Source organism: Eschrichtius robustus, chromosome 20 (genome assembly GCF_028021215.1).
Source record: "Eschrichtius robustus isolate mEscRob2 chromosome 20, mEscRob2.pri, whole genome shotgun sequence".
Taxonomy (NCBI): Eukaryota; Metazoa; Chordata; class Mammalia; order Artiodactyla; family Eschrichtiidae; genus Eschrichtius; species Eschrichtius robustus.
The window spans coordinates 7,636,326-7,655,827 of NC_090843.1; the positions used below are offsets into that span (position 1 = coordinate 7,636,326).

General features: G+C 41.7%; 2 protein-coding genes across 3 annotated transcripts in view; one reads left to right on the plus strand and one right to left on the minus strand.

Annotated features, from left to right (window-relative positions):
- Positions 1–2,142: 2,142 nt before the first annotated feature.
- Positions 2,143–3,724, minus strand: H3-3B (H3.3 histone B). Its single transcript, XM_068529866.1, has 4 exons — positions 3,605–3,724; positions 2,990–3,127; positions 2,717–2,870; positions 2,143–2,620 (listed from the first exon to the last, which is right to left on the minus strand). The coding sequence occupies exons 2-4, from the start codon at positions 3,115–3,117 to the stop codon at positions 2,492–2,494; spliced, it is 411 nt and encodes a 136-aa protein (XP_068385967.1). The 5' UTR covers positions 3,118–3,127; positions 3,605–3,724; the 3' UTR covers positions 2,143–2,491.
- A 3,721-nt stretch (positions 3,725–7,445) lies between these two features.
- Positions 7,446–19,502, plus strand: part of UNK (unk zinc finger) — a 33,486-nt gene continuing 21,429 nt past the window's right edge. Inside the window, exons 1-4 of one of the 2 annotated variants that reach the window (XM_068531767.1) lie at positions 7,523–7,612; positions 11,611–11,867; positions 12,157–12,322; positions 12,448–12,550. In XM_068531767.1, the coding sequence (XP_068387868.1) occupies positions 12,492–12,550 (59 nt within the window). In that variant the 5' untranslated portion in view covers positions 7,523–7,612; positions 11,611–11,867; positions 12,157–12,322; positions 12,448–12,491. Of the gene's footprint in view, positions 7,613–11,610; positions 11,868–12,156; positions 12,323–12,447; positions 12,551–19,502 lie in introns of both variants that reach the window. The other variant, XM_068531766.1, reaches the window with a different exon arrangement.

The following is a 19,502-nucleotide window of genomic DNA, read 5'->3' on the forward strand; positions in this document are numbered from 1 at the left end:
ACCAGGTAGGGGGAGCCCCAGGACACGACCATCGGGGAGAGCTGAGGAATGCACTCCCCCACCCACCACCAGCTGAGTCAGAAGGCAAGGCTTTCTGGACATTTCCCCCACAAAACTTTGTGAAAGAAAAACATTATCATCCAAATGAAGACCATTAACAAGATGAGAAAGTCTAAACTTTAAAAACTTTATTTTTGTCTCATCCATCAACAGCACAGGATGCCTTCATCAGCTCCAATTTTTGCTTGCTTTTCTCTTCAGACTGTTCTACCACTTTAACCCATGGGTATTATAACATGTGGGCAGTTTCCTAGAACCAGAAAATATTTCTGCCTGTCGGCTTAAAAATTGAAAGTATGGAAGTGTAAGTTGCACTATTTTAGCAGATTCCAAGCTGCCCCGTAAAATCCTACCTTGGGATGCAGACTTGGTGAGAAAGTTTGTCGCCTACTCTAGCTCGAGTGGTAACTCAAGGAGACGCATCACCATAGCTGTTTCTCTACTTGTGTTTGGAACTGCCAGACACTCCACACCACATTCCACTGGCTAGGATTTCAATGTCCTTTACAAGAACAATGCAAGTAAATTGTCAGAATTGGTTCCAGAACTCATTATGATGCACCTTCTAGGAAACCAGTTCATTATACTGTATCAGATTTTGACACCTCATAAAAAGCTCACTAAATTACCAAGATTCCCAATCCTAATCTGACTTGCCTCTTTCCAATCCTAAACCCCTTAAAACCCTAAATTTGAAACTAGCCCAAACTTAAAAAAAAAAAAAACCCACCGAACTGTTTTATCAGAGCATAGAGACTTCCTACAGCTACTGACTTCAAATTATACAGAATTCTTTTGTCTGATTGGTGTGGTTCTTGTGCCCATGTCTTGCTGACATACTATGCTTCACTGGTGGCCATCATTGGTCAAGAACACTAGTTTCATACTGAAAAAGCGGCTTAGACTAACTTAAGATTCTATACCTGTGGGCTTGTGTTAAAATAACTCGCTATATGAAGAGATCTATAAATGTGCTTCACAAACAGGTTCAGGAACAGACCCCAAATTTGAGTCCTGGAATTTCAAAGAAATTTACTTTCCTTCACAACAGAGGCGCAGGGGGGAGAAGCATATTAATACAGTCTTAAGCCCACACTGCATATACAGCTGTCACGGCATTTTTATAGAGCAGAGAGCTGTTTACATGCTTTGTGGAAATATTTCTGTAAATAAATATGCTTCATTTGTCTACCAAGCAAAACCTGAAATAAACTTAAAGGACCTAAATAAAGGATGTATTAAGCTTTCAACATTCAATTTAGGTTTTTGACACTTAGTTGGATAAACAAGTTTATTTGTAAATTTAGTCAACATACATAATTGACCTAAAAACTTCAATAGAAGGATAAATTTTAAAACCACTTAGAAAGCCATCTCTATGAAGTGATTTTTCCCAGGACCTTATACCAGATGACACCATTTTAACCGGCAGAGGTTCCATGAGCTGAAGCTGTGTGTCCCTCCCCCACAGCAAGTTTAGCCTAAGGGTTATTATAATACAAACTCCGCAAGGAAAAGAAGTTTGGTATTGTTCCCTCTTGGCAGAGAAAAACTCAACCTAGTTATGAGACCAACCACAACACAAAGAAAAGCTGCACTAACTACTGTATTAGTGACAGATGATGCTGGTGTGAATAACTTGTATTATATTCTAGAGCCCTTATAAATAAATCCCGTTAGTGTCTGCATTATCAGCTAGAGGGTTAGTCAACATGTGGTAGAATGAGGACTTATGCAAGGTATAATGCGCAAAGCATTTTACTACGTATGAAAAACAAGTGCAGTCTAGTTAGGAGAAAACCAACCGGACTCTATATTACACACACCTTAATGACAAGACTCCCCACCACATGTGAATGTAAAACATTTAATTTAAAAATGTTGACACTACAATATATAAAATAGCTATTATAAATGCACATAGTGTATTCTATAGCTGCCAGGTTTACTTTTTTTTTTTTTAATAAGGAAACTGTAAGTTACACTGTGGTTAAGACTTGTATCTTCACCCTTGAAAAAGCCCACATTCTATCACAGTGATGTATGGTCAGACTTAACAGCCCCAATTGTTAAACACTTGGATCAAGTCATAACCAGTTTTATTGCAAAAGGACCCTGTACACATTTATCAATTCTAGTACCTTAATAGCTACCCAACAAGTCATTAACATACAGAAACATGCATCATGAGAAGCAAGAAATATCACCCATCCCTTCTGCATATTAGCAACTTGTCACTCCTGAGCAACAGTGCTCACATCACTGAGGTCTGTGAACAGTCAGTCACTTTTCGCATTCATCCTGAGTGAAAGATGGAATGACTTAAGTACAAATGCAACATATTATAAACAATTTCTTACAAAAAAAGTCACAAATTAAACCAAAGTATTTTACAGAATTTACTACAAAACACCATAAAAACTGCCTTCACTTAAGCTCTCTCTCCCCGTATCCGGCGAGCCAACTGGATGTCTTTGGGCATGATGGTGACTCTCTTAGCGTGGATGGCACACAGATTAGTATCTTCAAATAAACCCACCAGGTACGCTTCACTAGCCTCCTGTTGAGGACAAGAGCCACACTATTAACGCTCTCCGAGGAGGAGAACCGCACACAAGCCCTCCGCCCCTGCTACACGCAGCCTCGGCCACCTCACCTGAAGCGCACCAATGGCGGCACTCTGGAACCTCAAGTCGGTTTTGAAATCCTGGGCGATCTCCCTCACCAACCTCTGGAAAGGCAGCTTCCGGATCAGAAGCTCGGTGGATTTCTGGTAACGACGGATTTCTCGAAGCGCAACGGTCCCGGGCCTGAAGCGAAGAGGAGGGCGTAAAGGGACACCGGTTAACCGAGAGCGCAGATCAAGCAGCAGGAAGCGTCCCGCTCGCGGCGCGCCGCCGAGTCATTGTTTTCCTGCCGCGCTGCCTACCTGTAGCGATGAGGTTTTTTCACCCCGCCGGTAGAGGGAGCGCTTTTCCTGGCCGCTTTAGTGGCCAGCTGTTTGCGGGGCGCTTTGCCACCCGTGGACTTACGAGCAGTCTGCTTGGTTCGGGCCATTTTCTTTCACCTGCGGAACAAATCCCTGACTCCGGGGCCGCGACGCTCGCCTCCCGGGATGCGGCGGCGGGAGTGCAGGGGGCGGGACGCCCGGCGCCCCTGCCCTCCCGCCTCCTCGCGCCCCAAGGCGGGCGGCAGATGGCCGAGGGCTGCCGCCTCCTCCCCCTCCCCTAATGACTCAGGCTGCAACTAGCAACAGCCTCCCCCGGGAGGGGGGACGCAGGGAGGAGTCACTTCCCCTCCTCGACGGGCGGAGGCCCGGCTGCCCGGAACCCGGCGTCGGGACCTCTGAATCACCAGCGGGAAAGAGGCGGAGACATGGTTCCGGAACGAAGCCCCAAGGGAAAACCAACCGTCCCCCCCACGCCGGCACCAGCAAGCAGCCTGGGCAGCCCGCAGCAGCCGGCACTCGGCTCTCAACGGCCGCGGCCCGCGACACCAACGGCTGACAGGGCCTCATGTCACGCGTAAACCCAAGAACACTCACCCAATGCCGAAATTTTACGCCGCTTCTCCGACAGCCGCGCCGCTCCTGCTGCCCAATGAAGAGCCGCAGTCGCCGAACTAATAGAAGAAGCTCCTCCGACTAACGACCAAACCGCTCTGCGTTCCAGGCCCCCCCTATGCCTCCGTTTTTATACCCACGCTTCACGCTGCGTCTCTGCGTCATAGGACCCTAATTTGCATACACCAACGACTTTTTCTATTGGCTGACGCTTTCGCCGACGCGCTGACATCCCCCGACACAAAGGCCGTGCTTCGGACCCGTTCGCTGATTGGCGGACATCTAGACCCCTGATTGGCTGTTAAAGTGGCCTAATGATTGGATGAATGGAAAGCGGAATGGACGAATCAGAGTTTAGCACTAAGCGGCTCTTCTGATTGGATAAAATGGAGCTATGTTTGGATCCTTCCCTTGGTTCCAAAGCTCTACAATAGAAAGTCAATGCAAATGAATTGCACTGGTCCCTATCAGGACTTAAAGAGTCGGGACGGGAAGGAGCCTAACCTTATTTGCATCAAGCTAATACAATGCAGGAGGAGGAGAGGTTTCTTTAACGAAAATTTTGTAAATATTTTCCAATATAAAAAAAAATGTATTCCCTGTGATTACTTTTCATTAACATTTTGATAGGTACGTAGTGTAAATGAGAATTAGAATTCAGTAAATCATGTTATCTAACCAAGTATTTTATATATCAGGCATATACATTTTAATCAAAAGGGAGTTCTTTTGTTTGGTGGGGTGGGGTGGGGAGGGGTAAATAATAGATACAAAAAAACAAATGTCAGTAAATTATTTTAGAAGTACAGTTTTGTATGTTCTTAGACCATCACAAAATACTTTCTGATTTCAAAATGCTTAAACAAGAAGTAACCCACTAAGCAACATATTTTTAAAATTATGTAATTCAACTGAACGAAATAACTACAGCCAGAATGGGAATAGTCAGTTCTAAAACAGTATTTGCATGTCCATAAAGAGTAAACAAAAGAAAACTAAATTAAATACGTTCACTTGTATTTAATGGTATATCCTGGAATGTGTTACTTCTGAAGAAACAGGACAAATGTATAAAAATGGTAATCCCTACCTTTGCCTAAATGTCTTGAGTTGATTTTAATGTTTAGTTTTTCAGGTGACTCAGTTATATAAAATATCAAAGCAGGCTTAAGGTTAAGACCCGCCGAACAAAGCTCAGAAAATTGAAACAGAGCCTTGGGCATTCTACTCCGCAGTTCTTACTCTGGGTTCACCGAACTTATTTATTTGTTGGCCGTGCCGTGCGGCATGTGGGATCTCAGGCTCCCGGTCAGGGATGGAACCCGCGCCCCCTGCAGTGGAAGCACGGAGCCCTAACCACTGAAGAGCCCGGAAAGTCCCTCACCGAATATTTTAATTAAAATAAAAAAGCAGCAAAACCAGGTACATATAGATTTCAACTCAGAGAATTATTATACATAAATACAAATATCTCAAAAATTTACTCCTGACTCCAGAGATCCCCCCTCTCACCATCAATAGTGAGAGAAAAAAATGCAGTTCGAAAAAGCAGCTATGGCAAAAAACACCTTTGACCCAACCTCTATTTCCAAATTCCTCTTGTTATTTCAGCCCTCTCAATCATAACACACACAGTATGTATTTAATTATTATGTATCTAAACTTTTATGTGATAATTCAATCAACTTTAGTTTTCTGCCTTCTGCTCAAAGTTTAGGGTAGGGGAAAAATTAAGCTGTTTCATTCATGCCAGACTGAGAAGACAAACCAAGATGCCCTGTTCTCAGAACCTGGGTAAAGCCGAGAAACAGGGCGCTGGTTACATCTCACGTAAGAGGCTGACAAATGTCCTGGGATGTAACCAGAAAAATACCCTGTCATCTTTTTTTGACTGCTCAGATGGCCTGGAGAAGGAATGGGCTCCTGAATTATCACCCATTTTGTGTTCCAAGGCTTTTCTAGGAGATCCAGAACCCTGTCTGTCCCATGCTTTCTACAGGAGGAATAGTCTAGTTATCCGCCGCGCCCCCCATCCCCGTCCCCAGTTTTGCTAATTACTACAGAGGAACTAAAACTGCTCCAGGAGAAACTAGGTATGAATTTACATGCATCCATTTAAGGATGATTAGTGGAAACAGTTTGTCCCTCTTACTTGGCTGTCTTATCGCTATGTTTTTCTTTTTCCTAAGTGGATGCAGGGGAGGAAAAGCAACACAGGAAATAGGGAACAACTGAAAATGTTAATACACTCAAAACAATGCAAAACATGATGCAGCATGTAGGCTACTGTCCTAGTTCCTGTTCTGTCAGACTTGCTGAGTAACTTCGCACAGGTTACTTAACCTCTCTGAGTTTTGGTTTCCTCTTCTGTAAATTAAGCAGTTTGGATGATATCATCTCCCAGTTCTACCAGTACACACTTATTCTGAAGCTCATGGTATACCCTTATTTAAAACCTAGCACTCTTAACTACATTTCTTCATTCAAATCACACTTGGGTATTTTGGGGATAACAAATATGCCAATTATTTGGATTTAATAATAGGAGTAAAGCAATATACAACTTTTTTGTCCTTTTGGAATTTATCTTCAAATGCCCCTAGTGGTTAAACAACTGATATGACATGTTTAAGAAATACCAGTTTCTCAACTTTGTAGGCTGACAATTTGGCTTCTGATGTGAAGTTACTCGTAACAAAATAAAATAGATATGTATGTCTTAAAACATTAACATTTTCCATTCACCCCACCCTTCTTCACCCGTAAGGTTATTCGTTATTCGGAATGTGTTTCTTTAATGAGATTAACATTAGTTAACGTTATCTAATAAAATGTAAATTAGTCTGTAAAACAATGGTTTTAAATAGATTCAATATGGAAAACAAAGTTAAATAACAAATGTTAAAATATCTATGAAGAACTTCGCCCAACTGGCGGGAAGCGGGTAGGAGACATTTTCACCAGTAGAAACGCTGGCATCCGCAGCAGGAAACTGGAGTGGATTATAAATCGCACTCCCTACTCAAACCCAGGTCCTTCCTCTGGACACTGTGATGCTTCTCGACGCCCCTGCAACTTGCCAGTGTACCTGAGACTATGCTAGACGGAGATTAAATTCGTCCTTGGCCCTTAATGTACTGGAAACAAGTTGGTCAAGCCAGGTGTCGAGTTGAGAAGGGACCCAAGTCGTGGAGTTCCAGGTTTCAGGGCTGGTAAAGGTTTACGGAGCACCTCAGCAAAGGCGCAGGAACAGAGCATTGTGTCGTGTAGCTCTTCGTTAGCAAAAGTTTCTTAAGCTGACTTCCAACGGGCAGACTTTCCTTCACGCCTCTCAGCTTGGTCCCACTGCAGGAATGAGGATGTTGGCGGACTCCAGCTGCCTGAAGCTCAAACGCCCACTGCTCAGGGCCGGCATCAGAACCGAGCCCAGGGTGTGCTAAGTATGGAGGCGAGGTAATTGTTACATTGCTGGCAGTGCAATTACACTTGGAACCGTTTCCCAGCAGTCGTTAGGCCCTCCCTAGCTCTGGGCCTCTTCTACTCCAGAGGCTCCAATTTCAGGGAAAGGCTCCCCTACGAACCTGGAAACCCGCTGTTAAGAAGAAACGCAGCCGGACTGCAATCCCCAGAAACCGTCGCGGGCCCTGAGCATCCGGGACACCGTCTGCAAGGATCCCTGGGTATTGTGGTCCGTTACTTCGGCAGCAACCCTCTGTTGACGGTAAAATTCCAGCCGAACCTGGGACCACAACTCCCAGCAACCCTTGCTGCCGTGCGGGGGGTCTTCACGTTCTCGTGGCGCGGCGCAGGCGCACTGGGGCCTCGGCGCGGACCGCGCAGACTGAATAATAAAAGGGGAGCGGCGAAGAGGCAGGAAGACAGGACCATGTCGAAGGGCCCAGGGCCCGGCGGCTCCGCAGCTTCGTCGGCGCCCCCGGCCGCTACCGCTCAGGTGCTGCAGGCACAGCCCGAGAAACCGCAGCACTACACGTACGTAGAGCCCCCCCCGCCGCGCGCGCACGCCTGACGTCAGCGGCCAGCGTGAGTCACGCGCGCAGGGAGAGCGCGAGGCGGCCTCTCCCTCCCCCCTTCTTCCTCCGGCCCGGCCCAGACCGGTTCCAACCTGCTGGGGCCGGTCCCAACTGCCTTCAACTGCCACCAACCTTTGGTCGGCCGAGGGGCGGGAAACCCGGTCCCCGCCGCCGAGTGGGGAAGGCGGGAGCTTGGGATGCGGAGTGCACACATTTTAGGCCGGGCCTTCGAGGCCTAACTGTTCCTCAGACCATAAAACCACAATCCCAGGCACTTCTGGGGCGATAAGAAGTCTAAGATGCGACCAGAATGAGTTCCTAAGGGGCCAGCCCTAGACCCGCTTATAAATGACCGTTAGCGTGAAGTCTTGTCGGGCGACCCATGTAGTGTGCACAGGAGGCCTTTTGTGTCCGTGAGGCCCGTGTGTTGTCCACAGAGGTCACTCTTGCTTGAATTCACTGAAACAGTTGACCCAGCCCTAGTCAGGGATCCCGAGGGTGATGGGGTCCGAATGTGTCCTCAGGCCCAAGCCAAATGTGGCATCAGAGGGAGCCCCAAATGCTGATGCTACGAGAGTCCAGTGAGATGGGAAGCCTCTTCCTGGGAATCTGCTTGTGTCTAAATGTAGGTCCCTGTCGTCTTTTTATAATATTGCTTCTCAAGGCACTTTAAGCAACTACCTAGTGCTAGATGCTTTGGGAGAAAGAAAGAGAAAAAGAGGCAGGCCCTCCTGTTAAGCACAGTGTTGGTTTCCATTTTCCCTGATGCTCTTTGAGTGCCCCACATCCCCTTCGTCTCCCAAGTTGTGTGCAAGTTTAGAAGGATCCCCAAGTGTACCTCAGTCTTGCTGGAGATTTTGGAAGCTGGGGGTTGAACAGCCCTTAAGGGGAACACAATAATGCTGTCTGGTGAACCAAGAGCAAGAAGCATGTGTTGGAGTAGAAAGAAGTAGACAACAGGAGCGCTTGTTTGTCACTGATGGAAGTGAGACCCATTGGGAGACTCTTCTGGTATTAGGGAACATCGATTTTAGGAAGTGTATTGGTTTCTTCGTGAGATTCTCTGTTATTGGTTGAAATCATTTGAAACTTTTTGTGGACTTAAGTCTGACTCATGTTAACTGTAACTTTTCTAATATGGCCATTTGCATTGCTTTCTTACTGGAGTTCTTTCTGCAATCCTGCCGCTGGCTTTGGTGAGCTGGTCTTATCTCAGAGAATTCAGTGATCAGATGAATGGTGTGGTCAAGCAACAGTAGGGTCTTGATTTGGAAATCTGCAAACTTCACCTTATTGGAACTTATTTATAATCACTGGTTGCTCAGATCACGTTTTTTCAGAAAAATACGGATAACGTTTTGAGTTATGTGAATCTTGGTTTCAGCAACCTCTGTTTCTGTGTTGTGTTGTCATTGAGTATACTATGGAGTCTATATTAGAAAGGCTTTCTAATCATTTTGGAATTGAGAGATGAAACAAGTCAGCAGCTGTGTGTGTTAATATGAGTCTTTGTCCTCTTGATGCTCATTTGTTTAAAATCTGTCTTTCCATTCCTTGTGGGTAAGTACAGAGTAATCAGTCTGGGCTCTTAAAGTGGCTTAGCAGCAGATGAAAAGCCCAGGCCTGATTGGGTGGTTGGAGGTTGGAGGTGTTCCCATCTCTTTATTTTCTGTTATCTGTTCCTCTGTGTGTGTGTGTGTGTGCGTGTGTGTGTGTGTGTGTGTGTGTGTGTGTCCAAAAATCAGAGATAGAAGTCAGTTGTCTTTCTTGGTAGATTTATGGGCATTCAGAAACCTTGATGATTTGGAAAGCTTCACTCAGGTCTGAGGAGCAGGGAGCATGAGGACACTGATGATGGCACGAGTACACTTGTTGGCTCTGAATTTATTTATTTAAGGTGGACCCATTTGTTTTCCTTGGGGGTTAGGAGACACGAACATTTTAATTTTGATTTCAATATTTGCTATAAAATTTTGAGCTGCCGAGCATTTTTTTCATTCTCTTTTGTAGCATGAATTTCCAGAATTTGTTCCAACCTGAATATGACCTTATCTATTGCATTGATCCCATTGTTGAATACAGATATAGACTCCTTGTTTTTTTTTTTTTGAATGTTTGTATTTTTTTACCTGTCAAATTTTTTTTACATTTTAAAACTTTCTTATACGTTAATTTTGTGTATTTTTTTGTACCTGATGTTATTTGAGACTATGTGACATGCGTTAATTTTGCAATAATCTAGAAGAGATTTGCATTAAAATTGAATCCCACTCATCATAATGTCAGTCTTGGCAAACACAGTTGAATCCATCAAAAGCAAAAATTGTGTTCCTGTTGGCTTGCTTCTTGCCCTTTATTCTTATACCACAACTAAAGTCCTAGAGTTTGAGCCCTCCTTTTCCCAAACCAAGAGGATTATTCGTAACATAGTTTGAAGGATAATTATTTTGTTTGTTTTCTTTTTTTAAGCTGTTGAATATTCTTACTTTAAGGGAAACTTAGAATTAATCCTTTCAGAAAATTGGTGTAGCGGGCACTTGTGCTAGACTTGAGGAATTCATCCCTTTTAGATAACGGTTATATCAGAATTTCCTCTGTTGTACAGTTCCAAGTATTTGATTAGCACTAAGTAAAATGATAATATTTATGTATTAGTACTTTTCAACACAAGAACCACGTGACCTCTTGCTAGGTAATTTGTCTATTTTTTTTGACAAAGACTGAATTTAATGCAGCTTTATTTAGAACAAGTCCATCTTATATTTTAGAAGAGTTTTATAAAAACAGACTGAAGAATGGGAAATTTTGGAACAATTTACATTCTGAAATGTATCTACAAACTTAGCTAACTTTGGGCTTTTTTACTACATAACAATTATATTGTTAAAAGTGTATAGCTGAAAGGTCACCAAAAAACCTGCCGTCTTTAATAAAACATACCAGTTTTGGGACTTCCCCGGCTGTCCAGTGGTTAAGATTCTGCGCTTCCACTGCAGGGGGCACAGGTCCAACCCCCAGTGGGAACTAAGATCCCGCATGCTGCGTGGTGTGGTCAAAAAAATCCCAGTTTTGGGAATTTTCTGGCAGTCCAGTGGTTAAGACTTGGTGCTTTCACTGCCGTGGCCCAGGTTCAATCCCTGGTCCGGGAACTGAGATTGCGCAAGCCGCGCAGCACGGCAAAAAAAAAAAAAATTAAGTTTTTGACCTCATTATTTTGACCCTATAAGAGGATATAAACCTCAAAGACGTTAAATCATTTTTGGATTCTTTTACCTGCAGTTGATTCTCAGACTTCTTAATTCTCTTGTATTAAAGGAAAATGAAATTCTAGTTTATTGACGGTTACTTGGAGGTTTCTGGCCACTGGGTGATTTCTTATAGGTAGACAGAGGATAAGTGCTTTATACCCTCATCTAGCCAGGTGTCATTTTAATTTAGGACTGTTTCCTGGGCATCTTTAAAGAAGAATAATGTAGCAGTACTTCCATAGATAAGCTACTTTGAGGGAAATTTGTTAGTTTATACATTATGTAAATGTCATGAGCTTCACTTGATTGCATCTGATTGTGTTTTGGAAAATCCAGGCAATGAACAGTATTTAAATCATTATTGCAGATTGCAGTAAGTTTGTAAATACATTACTAGAGCACAACTTGTTGCACAATGGAAGTCATTGGAAGCATTGCTTAGCAGCCTCAGCAAGAATGAGTTAAATTACCAATAAACATTTCTGGATCTTGTTTACTTGTTTATCAAGGAGAACTAATTTCTTGCAGGACAGAAATTGAGAGCTCACTGTGGCCTTCAGGCAAGTCCACAAAATCCCCATTAATAAGTGTTAAGTGCCCATGCTAAGGGTAGACTCAATTTTAGCACCTAGTTGATATTTGCTATAATCTAAATTAATGATTAAAGTGAAGATTTGCTTAATGGTTAAGTTTTTTTGTTTTAATCCAGCTATGTTAGATACTAAAGAAGGCTTCCCCACAATCCATATGCATCTGCTTTGACTGGTGGTTTCTATCAACCTACAAAGACTGTGGCTTATTGGTGAGGGCAGCTGGACAACTCTGAGAGCAACTTAGAGAAATCCATCTTGGGCACACTCTATAAAGGAGCTCCTTCTCTGCAAATAGCACCCCAGATAAGTGCACAAAAGCAAGACACCCTCGTGGACCTACTTCCTCCCGCTTTCAACACCCTGATGCCTGAAGGTGAGGTCTCCTTCCTGTGTGTCTTAGAAGCCGTGAGCTCACTTAGGTAATGAGAGGCCTGCAACAGCCTGAGCACCGCACATCTGCAGGCTTTCCTACCAGACCTTTGCCTAAAGGTTATTTTTCTCATTAGGAGAGACTCTAGGTTAGAAGACTGATAAAAGTAAGGTTGCATTTAAAGCTACATTACTTTAAATAGAGAACTGATCTAGGGATTATTTTCCCAAGTGGGGACAATATTTGCTTAATCATAAAGTTTTTCATTTTGTTTTTTGTTTTTTTGATCCAGCTGTGCTTGATACTAAAGGAGGTTTTCCCACATATGCATCTTCTATATTTTGAAATTACAACTATGGACAGTTATGGCTAATCATAGTAGATTGTCTTCCCTTCTTTTAACACCTTGGATGAATTTTGGGGCACACTAATGTGTTATGTGAAGATGGATGTTGAATGTAAGTTTCTCTGCCATTCTTAGCCAATATATAAAAATTACATTAGCCTAATTGCTAAAAATGCCAAGGATTTGCGTTCAGTATCCTTCTGGACAATGTAGTTTTCTTGTTTTCTTACCATATAGATACTCTATAGATTCACCCCAGCCAGCCATCTTAAAATACCTGCATGGGCAACAGAGAGATCTACGGAGAAAGTTTGGGTAAAATCATTGCATATGAAAATAGGTATGGGGTTTATTTTGGGGGGATGGAAATGTTCTGGAATCAGACCATGATGATGGTTACACAACATGATGAATATACTAAAAACTAATGAAATGTACACTTTAAAATGGTGAATTTTTATGTTGTATAAGTTACAGCTCAATTTTTTTGAAAAAAAGGGTGGTTATAATCAGTGTATATGAGTCCCTGCAACTAGAGGGGCCTTAGACACATGGCCTGTCAGGGCTCGGCAGCATCATTCAGCACGGGAAAGCCTGCAGTTTGTGAAGAGCTCTTGGCACCCTTTTCCCAGCCTTCTCAATGGCTTCGTCTCCGTGTATCCATTCTAGGCGAATGCCTCCATGTTGTAAGTCTGAGGAGATTCTTTTAAGAAGTGAATACTCAGCAAGTTTGGGACTCCTAGTTGTTGGTAGTTGTACTTTAAATTGTCTCTGAATTGATAACCATTATAAAGAACAAGCACACTTTTCCCAATACCTTCATAAAATGAATTGTGTTTACTTCCCAGGGTGGGTGGGAGGTAGAAGAGGTTGCTGTTCTGCTAAAATGAATTGTTTCTGTTCATCAGGTATTGTGATGATTGTTCTAATGTTCACATGGGCATTTCTGTAAGAATAGGCCATGTGTTTTAGGCATTTAAAGTGATATCAATGGCTATAATATTTTCATTCAAATAATCACAACAAACTTTTAATATTTTCTCTATAAAATCCCTCAACTTTCACCCCTTTTTTCTTTGCCAGTGTGTAGAATTTGACAGCAGTATCAAGAGCTGATGAGGAGGAGAAGATGGAAAGGAGTCTAGCAACTTAAAAATCTCATAGCGTTCTCTGTGAGGTGACCTTTTTCCTGTTGGTGGCTCAATTTATTTAGGAGACAAAGAAGATACTAAGGCCTGTGATAGTATCGTCATGTCATATCTGAGCTTATTTTCCTCCCTTTCCTTATTCTTTACATCACAGTTTGCTTTTTGTGTTCATAAGTTGACTCATTTGTTTCCTATTAGTATTTGAAACAACATATGGCCACCATAAGTCGTAACAAAGTGACTTCTAATGAGGAGGGGAAGACCCATCTTCCCACCTTCCTATGAAATTTTGGCCTATTCACAAAACTACCCCATTGAAGAGAGAGCGTTATGTTTAGGAAGGAAGAGGTTGATAAAAGCATTTGGCATGGTGTTTTATGACTTAAAAATGTTAAGTAGTAGTTTTTATGTCTGAGCTTTTATTAATTTTGGTAAGAACATTACTATATCTTTTTTATTTCACTTCTACTGCTAAGAGGTGCCAAGCATCTGGTAGCCTGCCAGTTTAGGGTTTGTGTAAGTCAAACAACATAAATTAGAAACTTGTACTTATATTTTCTTATTTAAAACCAGACAGAACAGATTTTACTATTGGACTTTTATAATGAATACATAAAATGAATATTAAATATCCAGTAGAGTACATTGAAGTTAACATTTCTGTTTTTGTTTTTAGTAACTTATTTTATGGTATTGTAATTATGGCCTGTCAAAAACTCCTGGACATACTTTCAACAGCTTCTAGAGAGCCACTTATGCTTATTTGTTGTTACTACTCTTGTTTTTCCTGTAGCTCATTTAAGAAAAGCATAGTTAACAGCGTGGTGTTTAAGACTAGTGACTCTAGGACCAGACTGTCTGGGTTTGAAGGCCAGCTCTGCCGCTTACTAGTTGTGGGACCTTGGGCAAGTGACTTCCCTCTTTGTGTGTCAGTTTCCTGATGATACCAATAATACCTGTGCCAAGGGGTAGTTATGAGGATTAAGTGAGTTAATGTATGTAAAGTGCTTAAAACCGTGCCTGGCACTTAGCACAGTGTAAGTACGATTCTTATCAGTATCTGAACAGTGCTCAGGTTACTGCTTTCAGTTGCACTGCTGCCTCCTTCAACAGCCTGTGGGTCCGTGTTGTCCTCAGAGCACACGCCTCTCTTCCGTATCCATTCGAATTTCACTTCATTCGCAGTTCTTATAGCCTCCATCAGCCGGGTTATATATCTCAGACAATGAATTTGTGTTCTCAACAAACTACTCTTTCAGGGATAAAGACTGTTGTACAGAAAACAGTGTTCAAAATAACACATCAGTTAAAACCTTTATACTAAAATGTTTGTCATATTGGAAGCTTTTGAGGCCAGCTGTTTACAGGAAAACTTTGAATCAAAACAAGGTGTTATCTAATTTAGGGAATGAACCAGGGTTTTCAGTATCCCTCACATGTTCTCCAAAATCAGTGATGTTGAGTCACTGATTACATGAACTTTCCTCAGTTTTACCAGTTCCAGGATCCTTGGGGCAAGGAGAAAATTATAGACAGAAGGAACCAGGAACACCAGCGTTGCACCGTTCATGGTTCTTGTTAGTTCTTGGGGCCGGGACATGTCACAGGTATCAGCTCTTTCCCAGTGAGAATGGGCTGAAATCATTTGCCTGTGAGTGACTCCACCCCACCTTAAAGTGTTTGCTTGCTTAAGTGCAATTATAGGATTCAAGCCTGTCTTAAAGATTTAGACACATGCAGAAATTCACTAGATGCTTATTTTGTTTGCCTGAATAATACTATCTGGGCTTGCTTTTTCTGCCGGAGTGTTCTAAACCAGGATCACTTCAGGAGATAGCACGTTATCTTATCTTAAATAAAGATTTGGACAAATAATTGTCCAAATATTTACCAATAACCAATTTTAGCTTTATTTGGCATTGTTTTTTCAAAAAGCCATTTTTTTGGGTAACTCCTACTAGTGTGGTTATTGTCATAAAGTTGTATGGTTTCTGGGTTATGTTTGGTGTCAAAACAGAATGTGTATGTATGTCCTTACAAACATTGAATCCAGAACTAATAGTTTACCTAAAGCTCTTCAAAAATGAGGAAAGATTTTTCAGCAAATTGTAAGAAATATTTATTTTTACACACACACACACACACACACACACACACACACACACTTGGATAAGTAATTTAGGATTCTTAATCTACTGCTTATCTGCTCTTACAATATTCTCCTTGAAGTTAAAAAAGATTTTATTCTCAAACTTAAAAATGAAGAATCTTTGGTAAGTCATGAACTATGAGCTCTGTGACTAAATTTCTTTATGGGAGTTATGTATGGGGGAAAAAAAGTAGCCAGTAGGGTTAATATAAATATGGAAAACAGTAGATTATAGATAAGTGTCATTTGAGCCTTTGGACACCACAATGTTGTCTTCGACAGTGACTGGAATTTTTGGGGTTTTTTTGTTTGTTTTGTTTTTTCTTTCCTTTGCTAGTTTCAGAATCCTATCACATTGTGGCTAGATTTCAATAAGGAATATTTAAGAACAGGACCATTTCTCGCATTTTAAGATTCTGTTTCCATGATAAAGCTTGATTATTGCTTGAAATAGATGAAATTCGGATTTAATAAGACTAGCTGTAATAAAGATGAACAGCGGTGGCTTATTAGGGATGTGGGTACATCTGTCACGTGGCCAGAGCTCTGCTACCCCTGTGTGAGTCTCATGAGCGGTGACCACTGGCTAGCCAGGAGAGCAGCTGGCTCCTCGGGAGCAGAGCCATGACCTTCAGTCTGCAGGGTGTCAGGGGTGGGTTTCTACTGTCAGCTCTGTCTGTTGCCCCCTTTTTGTTGGGCTCACAGATCAAGTCCCGAGCACATACCATCTCTTCCTGTTGCTTCTCCAGAGGCCATCATTGTCTTGCCTATGTGCCTTTTTATTCACATCTGACCATTTTACATATGTATCCAATCAGACTTTACAAATCATAAGCAGGATGAGATTCTAATAGTCATTTGTTTTACAAAAAGATTTACCGCAGTTCACTTTTAACTTAAAAGAACTCTTCTGACTTATTAGCATCATACATCTTTCATTTAATTTTGGAAAAGCCACGATAACCACTAAAACCAATAATACTGGATGTAGTTTTCCAGTTTTTCTTTCTGCATATAGTTTACCTAATTGTCCAGTTATATATATATATATTTTTTCTTTCACTTAATATAGCTCTAGTTTGTACCCAGCTTTTGCCAAATAGTCATCATAATACCTTTTAGTTGTTTGAGGAAACAGAAAACGGAATTTAATACATCTCTGTTTATCTCTGCACATTCTCAGCAGCAGTTACAGAGTGAGCCATCCCACTGGTTGCTTTTCTAGTCTGCATGTGAAGCTGAAGATCTTAAATTTAGTGTTGAGGGTGAGGAACAAGGCTGTGCAGACTTTGTGGGCAAGGTAGCTAGAGAAGTTACTGATTTCTTAATTGCCAGGAGAAGCATCTAAGTTGCTTGTCTGTGTTTTGCTGGGTCAGTACATAGCTGCTGTGGACCAGGCTTGTGCCACTTGGGATGCTTTAACACTTTTGCTTTTTCTTGGACAAACACGTCCTGAACACCCGCTACAAGCTGGCTTTGTGCAGGGGTACAAAGATGAATAGACCTGGCTGTATACAAAGCAGTTGAAATCAACTGTGGTGGGGCCATACCTGCTGTATTCACACAGTGTGGTGGAAACATGGAAGAGAGGGCAATTAATACCACTGGGCAGGGCAAGAAACTCTTATGCAGAGAGAAGCCAGAAGGGTGATCCAGACACAGGAGCAACATGATTGAAAGCATGGAGGTCAAAAATGAGGGGAGGCTATGGTGTGTTGAGCAGAGATCAATAAACTATGGCTCGTATGACAAATCTAGCCTGCTGCCTGCTTTTGTATGGCCCGTGTACTAAGAATAGTTTTTACATTTTTAATGGTTGAAAAAGAATATTTCACGGCACATGAAAATTATATGAAATTTAATTTTCGGGACTTCCCTGGCTGTCCGGTGGTTAAGGCTCTGTGCTTCAAATGCAGGAAGTGTGGGTTCGATCCCTGGTCGGGGAACTAAGATATCCCACATGCCGTGTGGCCCAAAAAATAAAAAAGAAATTTAATTTTCAGCATCCATAAATACAGCTTTATTGGAAACCACGGTCATTGGTTTAGATATTGTCTATGGCTGCTTTTGCAGTTTAACCACAGAGTTCAGTAGTTCTGATGGAGACCAGACTGTTGCTCTGCGTTGCTCTTCAGTGCGCTACAAATCATGGTGACACAGTTACAACTTGACAGTCTTTCCAGCGCCATGTGTGTCAGCATACCACAATGTTTTATTTATTCTTTATTACCAGTGCCTAAGTATCCCTTCAAAACGAGAAGAGAAGAATGGACTTGGAATGTCGTGTTTTTAGGGCACAGGGGAGTGTGGATTTTCTTGTCGCTGAATTAGTTGGCAAAGCTATCTGTAATTAAAAAGCTGTGCAGAAAGAATCCATTAACATTACCAGACTACGTAGTTGTCACAATATTCCCAACTCATAGAAAGGCAACGATCAGAAAAATTAGAAAATTCTAAAGAGACTGTTTCATTACAGCAGAATTTCTTCACAAAAATGAAAACGAGGCTACAACTGAAGTAAGTTTCTGAGTGGCTCATGTGTTAGCCAGGCAAGGAAAGCCATTTACAGATAGCAAATTAATTAAATTATGTTTGAGGGAAGAAGCTGAAGGAACATGTCCAGAGAAAACAAACTTGTTTTAAGAGCATCAGCCTTTCAGCAAGAACAATTTCTCAAAATGTTGAGGTCAATGGGAAAAACATCAGTAGTCAATTAGAAAACAAGGCAAATGATTTTGTGTGGTTTTTCTTGGCTCTTGATGTGTCAACAGAAGCTACTGTTTAGTTGTATTCATGAAGTCAATGCCGCGTTTGAAGTGACTGAAGAAGTAGCTTCTATGAATAGTCTACTTAAAACAACTACAGCTGAGGATATTTTCTGTTCAAAAACATTAAGAAAACACTAATTCACTACGGCCTGAAGTATAATCTGCTGATACCTGTTACAACTGATGATGGTAGGAATATGTGTGGAGCAGAAAAATTTAATTGGACAAATTTACAAAGCTTATGAAAACATAAGGTGTTTAAAGCCTGTGGTTATTGTATTATTCATCAGCAGGGACTCTGTGGAAAATATTCGAATCTGTCATGAGTTCTTGAACTGCTAGGATCAGTGATGAGCTTCACCCTCTCTTGTGGACTTAACAATCCTCAATTCCATAAATTTTTATCAAAAATAGAAGCTGAATATTCTGGCATGCCCTACTACACAACTAGATAGCTTAGCAGTGGTGAAGTTTTCTTGTAATTTTTTGAGTTCAGGGCTGAGATTGAAATTTTTCTGAAAGAAGAATCATTCTCAACCACTATTACTGAACGCTGAATGGCTTTGGAAATTAGCTTTTGCTGCAGACTTGATAATGTTTCTTAATGAATTCACCCTAAAATTATAAGGCAAAACATCACTTATATGCAAACCTTATGTTGCAGTAAAGTCATTTTGACAACTAACGTTTGAAACATAAGTCATGTCAGACTGCCTTACACACTTCCTCTGCTGCCAGAAGTTAAAACAAAGGTGAGATCTCTATCCCTACACAAATTTACCATGGATGTGATTTCATTGATTGGTTGATGCGTCAGGTCTTAGTTGTGGCGCGCAGGCTCAGTGCCACACAGCATGTGGGATCTTAGTTCCCCGACCAGGGATCGAACCTACGTACCCGCATTGGAAGGCAGATTCTTAACCACTGGACCACCAGGGAAGTCCCTACCCATGGATATGATTTCTGAACCCAAATTATAGTTTGAGCAGTGATTTTGCATCTTGATAGGAATACAAAGGAAATTTCCATATTTCAAAATCCATGTACTTTTGCAAATGAGTTTATGCCAAACCTTCAATCGGAAGTAGTTAAAAGAAAAGCATCATATGGGGGGATATATGTATACTTACAGCTGATTCACTTTGTTATACAACAGGAACTAACACAACATTGTAAAGCAGTTATACTCCAATAAAGATATAAAAAAAAAAAGGTATCAAGACGCTA

Bases quoted from the DNA above. Each gene is read 5' to 3' on its own strand.
- H3-3B (XM_068529866.1), bottom strand. From the start codon at position 3,117: ATGGCCCGAACCAAGCAGACTGCTCGTAAGTCCACGGGTGGCAAAGCG. The intron at 2,871-2,989 runs GTAGGCAGCGCG...TCTTCGCTTCAG, and splicing joins AAAAAACCTCATCGCTACAG to GCCCGGGACCGTTGCGCTTC. The intron at 2,621-2,716 runs GTGAGGTGGCCG...TGTCCTCAACAG, and splicing joins CCGCCATTGGTGCGCTTCAG to GAGGCTAGTGAAGCGTACCT.